General features: G+C 48.8%; 1 protein-coding gene across 1 annotated transcript; it reads left to right on the plus strand.

The window, feature by feature from the left end:
* The first annotated feature begins 3,084 nt into the window (after window positions 1-3,084).
* Window positions 3,085-4,023, plus strand: LOC126536810 (very long chain fatty acid elongase AAEL008004-like). The gene has a single exon (XM_050183813.2). The coding sequence runs from the start codon at window positions 3,114-3,116 to the stop codon at window positions 3,915-3,917; it is 804 nt and encodes a 267-aa protein (XP_050039770.1). The 5' UTR covers window positions 3,085-3,113; the 3' UTR covers window positions 3,918-4,023.
* The last annotated feature ends 4,032 nt before the right edge of the window (window positions 4,024-8,055 follow it).

Genomic DNA, 8,055 nt, shown 5'->3' on the forward strand with positions numbered 1-8,055 from the left:
ACTGGCGGCGATTATGCGGTCTTGTTACCCTCTATATTAAAAAAAACATATAATTTGCTTCAAAATTCAGGCCAATTTAGGCCCAGACAAAGCGCAATAAAGAAAGCCACAAGAACGTCTGAAGCCCCAGTCACGAACATCAGACAAATCCATGTACTACCAGTCATTCCCGTTGTTGTTTTTGTTGTTGTAAAACTTTGTTTGGCTCTATTTACAGAGGTGTTCCGCGGCTGCCCGCCAGGATCTTCAGTCTTGATGCTTATGTTCCCAAGTGGTCGCAGTAGGGTCAGTTCCCTTAGAGGCTCTGTTGGCTTCAGCTGCCTTGCGATCTGGCTGCACTAGACCGATTTGGTCTTCGCGGCGGTCGCTAGCCTAGCAGTGCCTCCCATTGCTACGCACTTGGGTTTGTAATTATTGGAATCGCATTTGGTTTCTGACATTCCCATGTAGCGTGAGAGAAGGTGAGTTCCATGTTGCACTAGGAGCACTTGTCTGCGTATCGTGCAGGGTGCAATTTGTTTAATATGTATAGGTTGGGAAAGGTGCCTGTTTGGAGTTGTCTCCAGTCGACTGCCTCGGCCCTATAGTTAGAGATTTAAGTGGGGGTGGATATATCTTTCTCATCCCTCTGTAATGTGCTAGAATGGCCGAGTATCCCTTGGTGACTGGCGAGGGCTCTTCGAGGTCGGGTTCGCTGGGAGCTCGGCTTGTAGTTTAGCCTCGAGCTACTTTGTCCACTTCTGCGTTCCCTGCTATCCTCGCGTGTCCCGGCAATCATAAGATCCTGTGTTGGACCGTGGCTTGGTGCTCAGTACGTTGTGTTGCGTCGCCTTCCGCCTCGAGGAGTACACGTGGTGGCTGAACGATCGCAACGCCAGGGTTCCCTATATTAATTGTAGGAAACTCTATGCTTTTAATCCTCCGCCGGGGGCTGCGCATGCGCCGTCGATACCGTGAGAGCACTACGGTGGCAGTAGCGTCGAAGGCGGGAACACGCCTCGAGTGCTGTATAATTCCTATCGAAATAAAAGAAATGTTCATTACTGCCGCCAGGTATAGAACTCCTGCTTCTGTGTCAATGTGCAGCTGGTAGGAGGACGCGTTTGCCACTAAGCCCCCACTCAACATTCACTTCGTTGGACATGCTCTTGTTGAAACATATCTTGAAGTTATCGGCATGCTCCCAATTCTTTACCTTCTCATAGTGAGGCGGCAGGAATACCAGCTATCCATTCATCCATCCAACCAGAAAGTGATGTGGTCTAACTGCAGCAACAATCTGGACGTTTGGAAGCAGTCAGAGAGCTACAGATGAGCGTACTTCCCTCCTGTATCACGATGTCTGAGGTCTGGTCAAGCTCAATCTCATTTGCAATACTACAGAAAGCATGAAAAGAAAATTATAAACAACCAATCCCGGTTGTTGTCCATGACACCGTTTAGCATGTTTCGGAAGTGGTTATTTGCGCACTAGCTTGGCACTATGTTCATGGGTGGCCCTCCTCTTACTACTGCGCTTTACCAACACCTCCTAAAGCCACTGGCCTTGCCCTTACGCAGGAGCCAATCGGTACTTCGATAAGCACTTCCTCAAAGAGTATTTCGAAAGAAACTCCGCGGAAAATCTGAGACCAGAGGTGCAGCGTCTCAAACGACAGCATCGGCTCCTTCGACCAGAGATGCAGCGTCTCAACGACAGCGCCTACGAACTCTAGCTGTCACGAGGGAAGAATACGAGAACGTTTTCCCTACCACCGTGCCACCCGTGGAACAATGCACGGTACCACTGCTGTGCGGTGGTACAATCGTGAGGTGTTTACCGTTGTGTTAGACGGTGATATCTTCGGGGTCAGCCTACAATAACGGTTAGACACGAAACATTGTGGTTAGTTCCCAAGGAAAGGTAAACGCTTTCATATTTTCATATATCTTGTGCAAAAGTATATTTTGTGTGGATGCGTTCGTCATTTATTTTTCCATCTTCGGAATCTTGCTCATTCACGGGCTGTGTAGACACTCCTAAATGTATTTCCGCTTTTGCTCGCACTACTCATTATTCACGGCTTTCAGTCAAACGTACTATCTGCAATCGAGGTGAACAGCCAAAGTTACCCCTACCTGTCAAGGCTAAACCGGCGTTGCCGTCCGGCAGCAACAGGCTCAAACTTCTCCTCTAGCGATACATGCACAACTATAGGCAGAAATGTAATAAATTGATCACTGTGCTCAGTTCCCCGTTGGGACCGCTACCTTTCCCATGGGCTGACGCGCGCCTTGACAGCTTTATTTATGATGCAAAAGCACCAAATCGCCCAATGAGTGAAAACGCGGGTGTCTATAGCAGAGAAATGGTACCTAAATGCCCATTGGCTGCGACGCCACGTCGCAGACGCGTCTCAACGGAGCAGAGCGGACGAAAGGGAACACCTGCTACCACGCTGACGCGCCAGTTGTTGAGTGGCTGGAGAGGACATTGTCGTAACGCCATGTCAGCCTCGCTCTCGGAAGCCTGCGCTATCCGCGCCTTGCTCGCCCGCACAAGCACTCGCTTGCGTTCTGACTTCTCCTCGGTAATCGCTATGAAGAAATTATTTTATAATCAACAGATTAAATTCTAAGGGAAAAGAACGTTCACGTCAGTGAGTTTTGAACTCACCAGCCCACGCTGAGGCGCCGAGTGTCCTGTTTACTGGGCTAAACGAAGGCGTTGGCCAAGCGTCTCAACGCGCTCGCTTTCCCGCCAGAAGATCGTAACTCGAAGGACCATTCAGCGGCGTTCAATTTGACATTAATGCTGTCGTATTCACAACTAATAAGTTCTCAGATGTCTTCTAATTGTTTCTTATGAATACAAGGTCCAATCCCGCGACCTCGTACTTAGCAGCTCAACACCAAAGCCGCTAAGTCACCACGGTGGGTGTATATAGTCAAGAAAAGTCGCCGGTGTTTCTACGTGTCACTACCGAATGCGTCGTTCGATCGGGTCGTGCTGAAACTGCTGGGAAGGAAAGCCGCCTGTGAGCAGTATGCTTTTGTGACCTTGCAGGTCTCTAATCTCGGAACGGTGCTTGCAGGAACCAGCCTTCTTTCTCGCTCAGCGTGGCCTACGCACGATGTCGCCCGAAATGGCTTCGCATGCACCTTTCTTCTCTGACGATGCCAGTCGCGTATGGCTGCCGAAGCGCGACCATCGCACCATAGGTTGGCCGCTGACCGACAGTCCCCTGCCACTCCTCGTGATCACGGCCGCGTACGTGTACTTCGTCAAGGTGGCCGGTCCCCGCTGGATGTCCTGGCGCAAGCCGTTCGAGCTGAAGGCCTGCATCCTCGTCTACAACCTGTCGGCCACCCTCCTCAGCGCGTTCTTCGTGTGTCGTTTCGTGAAGCTCGCTTACTGGGACCTGGGCTACACCTTCCTGCAGGACCTGGATATGACCGACTCTCCAGCCAACTTGGAGATCGTGCACTTGTCCTGGTGGTTTTACATGTTCAAAGTCTTCGAGCTCGCCGACACCGTGTTCTTTGTGCTGCGTAAGAAGAACCACCAGGTCAGCGCGCTGCATGTCGTGCACCATGTGACAGTCGCCTGGAACTTGTGGCTGAACGTGGCCTATGGAGGCCAGTCGCACGAGATGTTCATAATGTGCCTGAACGCGTTTGTGCACGTGTTCATGTACGCGTACTACTTCCTCGCGGCGCTCGGTCCAGCCTACAAGCACCTGCTGTGGTGGAAGAAGTACATGACCATGATGCAGATCTTGCAGTTTGTCCTCATGTTTGTGCAGTCCGTCGGCATGGTGTTCGCCGAGGGGAACTACGTTGGCCTCTTCGTGTGGACTTTGGTGGCGCACGCGATCCTGTTCTTCGTGTGGTTCGTCGTGTTCTACATTCAATCTTACTCCAGGAAGAAGCAGTAGGTCCATGCACCATTCCGTCAGTGAACAAACACGCAGTTTTTTTTTTTTTTAAGTTTCTTGAACTTAGGTTATTTGGGCTACATTGAAAGTAAAGAGTGGCTGAGATTTTCCGAAAGTGTGTTCTGTGTTGCGCTGTACCAGTTATAGAGTGTTGAAGATACTTTTTTATGCTTATAGAATTCTCCTTTCAAGACATTATTGTTTCTGCACTGAGTTACCCTGCGGTGCCATGCTACATAAAATTGAGTTTCAGGGTTTAGTTGCCGTTTGGCGAAATTCGGTGAATTCACAGGTTTGTCAAAATCGAAGTTTTGCTAACTTCGCCGGGTTTCGCGACCGTGGTTATGACCTGGCTGTTCTCTTGCCGAACAGGGCAACCAATGAAAGCGGAGCAGGCGCGCAGCTCGCTCCCCTGTGTTCCTTGCACCACCAACAGATGGCGCACGCCTACACGCATTCGCGCAACACAGCAACAAAGAAGGTCAAGCGGAAAGTCAGAGAGGCTGAAATAATCTCATGGGTGGCGGCAATGGGAAAGAAACCTGCCATGAGTAACTACTTAAGAGGAAAAAAACGAAATCAGGAAAGAAACAGTTTATGATAACTCAGAGTGAAGCTCATTACTTTTCGAAGCGAGATCGGGATGTCTTAGAACACGCACCTACAAAGCGAGATATAATAAGGAAGAAGAAGCATGTGTTTGCTGCGGTAAAGCTTGGGAAACGATGGAGCATGTTTGATTAGAATGTGAAGACGTCTACCCAGCGTTCGATTTAGGCACCACTGGCCTACTTGAAGCCCTTGTTCAGCGGGAGCAGTGGAAAAATAAACATGTCCGCAATAAGCATTAGTAAGAGGCGATTGGAGGATTGGTGGTAGAAGAGTAGGGAAACGACAAAAAACGGAGACGTACAAAAGCCCAAATCGCAATAGTGGATCAGAAAATTTGGGTGTGGTAGTTCATAGTGTTTTTTTTCCTTTTTTTATTGTTTAACCTAGGTAGAACATTAGGCAGTATAATAGCAAGAGCTTGGTGGCCCAACGCACCACCCAGTTCCAAAGGGGACGCTCATAACATCCATCCATCCATCCATCCATCCGCCGGCGCCGGCCGTCTGAGGGAGCGAAAAAGCAAATAAAGAACCAGAAATCTCGACTTCGCACATCAGCGGCTGCGCGGTAATGAGAAAGTAAACGCTTCTTGTGGATACAACGGATTTCAATTGCGCTAGGTACGTATGCGCATTCTGCCTCTGAAACGATGATGCGTTCAAGGCGCCCGTCACGGTCGCAAGTAGTAAGCAACTCCGCTTAACAAAAGGCTCGATATTATTTGTGTGCGCCCGCGCTTGTCTATCTGTCTGTCTCTCTCTCTCTCTTTGTGTGTGTGTGTGCGTGTGCGTGTGCGTGCAAGTGTGCGTGTGTGTTCTAAACGAACATTTGTTGTGCTGTGAAGGCGTTTGTTGAACTTCCGAGCAACTTGCTGTAGCAGCGGTTCATCGGTGCCATTGGAAAGTTGCCCACTCCGAAGATTTTCTTGCTTTCTTGCTTGCTTGCTTCTATATTATGGCGCAGAGTTTTTATCCCGTGTGCGCTCAGATATAAATCACCTTTCCTGGACTCTGTCGATGTTTGTTCTCTTTTTTTTTAGTTCGAATGCTTAGAAAGAGAGCCTACTAAGTTTACCCGAATTACGCCGCTACAAGTGAATTATCTGCCCAGGCTGGCATCGTTTGCAAGAAAAATGAAAGCAATCTATTAACCGAATAAATAAAGCATTCACTTTTTATAAGCGAACTTTACGGCACAAGTTTATATTAGAAAGTTGAAGAGAATCGGCGTAAAAGTCTAGTCTCGTGTTTCATCAATTCAATATGGCCATACAGACCCAAATAACTGGCGTAAAATTATTCGTTCAGTTTACGTGACTACGCACGTGGAACCCCGAAGTACGGCACTTGATGTAACCTCCCTGTCACATGGTGGAGTGTCGTAAAGCTTCCCCATACCGCTAAATAAGACGGTCGGGCACGCCCCTGCTGCTAAAGTGTCTTTGTGTTGGATTGGGAGCTGCGCAGAGCTCAGACCATGGGAAGTCAACAGACCGCGGGAAGACAGAAGTGCGCGACGGCAGTTTCATTTCACATCAGCCTTCTACGTCACCTAAGTGTTGCACCTTGAACCACGCTTAGTGCCACGTGCGAAATCAGGTAAACTGAATGAATCATTTGAAGCCTGTTATTTCAGTCCACATAACCATTCTGAAATTTAGAAAACAGAACTTGACTTTTATGATTACCCAATTCAAGTTTTTAATAATGCTAAACGTATAAAACAATTTATAATATGTATTTAAATATACAGAGGGTTCGCGGAGACGGAAGAGAGCCCAGCCTTGACTTTTATGATGACCCAATTGAGGTTTTTAATAATGTTAAACGCATGAAACAATTTATAATATGTATTTAAATATACAGAGCATTTGCGGAGAAGGAACAGAGCCCAGCCAGGCTGTGTTGACTTGTCGTCGCCTTCGGAGCAGTCGTCGTTATCTTCTTCACCTCACCGTAACACGAGCTCCGGCGGAAAAAGGCCCGTCCCGGCGCGTCAATCGGGACCATCACGAATAACGGGGTAGGGCTTTAGCCGTGCGACGCGAACATTGCGCGATGAGGTTATGCCAGATGACACGGTAGAGCTGGCGGAGACTATTTCATAGGCGACATCGGTGGCTTGACGTAGTACGTAGTGAGGACCCTCGAAGCTAGGAATCAGTTTTAACTTTCGTACGAAAGTGTTTTATGCCGGTGTTCACGCTTGACTGCCTGTAACGGATGTAATGCACGTGGCGTTGGTGCCAAGGAGTAAAATAGCTGCCTGGTTGCAGCACTGTAGAAGCTACACGAATTCTTAGCCAATAGGAAGGCCGAATGCCCCTCGAGATGTGCTCATCCGCGCCCCGTCGTCTACTCAGCGTCTGCTTGCCATCCTGTTACATGCTCCACGTTTGGTGGACTGACGCAAAAAAATGTTTTGACGCCGTAACCATAAGCTGCGTTTACATGCATGTTTCAGCAGGGCTTCGCTTTACCTGTACGCCTTCCCTGCAGTTACTTTGCAGCCTCCTTAGCAAGTATAGTACGAGCGAATGCCCTTACAAATATTCACTTTCTGCTCGGCTTCTGCTTGGCGTTTGCTCGCTATTGTTATCACGTACCGTGCTAGAGCGGGGTAATAAATTAATGATGCAGTAAACAATTAGGATTTTATAGCGCTCCACATCGTCAACGCATCACCAATACTAATGCTGTAGCGCCATCTGCTAACTAGCAACCAAACCAGTTTTACGGCTCGGCGCCGTGTCTGTAGTGCTAGCAGCGTGAAAACAAACAGCCGATCTCAATAATCACGACAAAAATACTAATGATTTGACCTCAGATTGAGATAGATTTAGCGATGACGGATTTTGCCGCTTGCTTCTTGCTGACAGAGCAGAAGCCACTAACGAGCGCGAATTCGGATCGAAGCAGGTGGTCGGCGCTGTATAGTCGCTGCCATGTTGCTATAGTTGATCGCGGTTAGGGTGGCTGCTACGGTTACTGGCGGTAACTGCCGCAGTAATTCTCAGTATACGACGTGCATTCGCAAACGTGCTAACATGACATGCATCGCTGTACAGTATCACGTAGGGATAAAAATAAATCTCTCTAGTGTACAGCCAGTTACGCCCGAAACTCTATACCGCTGCTCAATCATATCGCCTGCGTACACCTTGTACCTCCGGAAGAGCTGCAGCCAGCTTGTGAGAAGAAGGTAGGAGGTGTGAAGCGAAGTACTGCATCGTGACACTAACGAGCGCCGACAGGAAGCGCTTTGGCAGTATTTTTCTCTATGGTCACAGCGCTAAACACAGCGTAGCGGAGGCTCCAACGCGGTAAGACTGATGTTGACACTTTGCGCACATGGTTTATCTTTCGCGTCGAATTAGCCTGTGGCACCTCGTCGCCTACGGAGTGCAGCTCCAACATGCATCAGCAGTGCTTACACGCCACCTACTGCTTCGCTTGCGACGGCACCAACTAAGAAAACTGCTGCGCTAAGGGGTGCAGAAAGGCAGCAGCATCGACAGGCGAATCTC

The sequence above is a fragment of the Dermacentor andersoni genome, chromosome 4, assembly GCF_023375885.2.
Source record: "Dermacentor andersoni chromosome 4, qqDerAnde1_hic_scaffold, whole genome shotgun sequence".
Taxonomy (NCBI): domain Eukaryota; kingdom Metazoa; phylum Arthropoda; class Arachnida; order Ixodida; family Ixodidae; genus Dermacentor; species Dermacentor andersoni.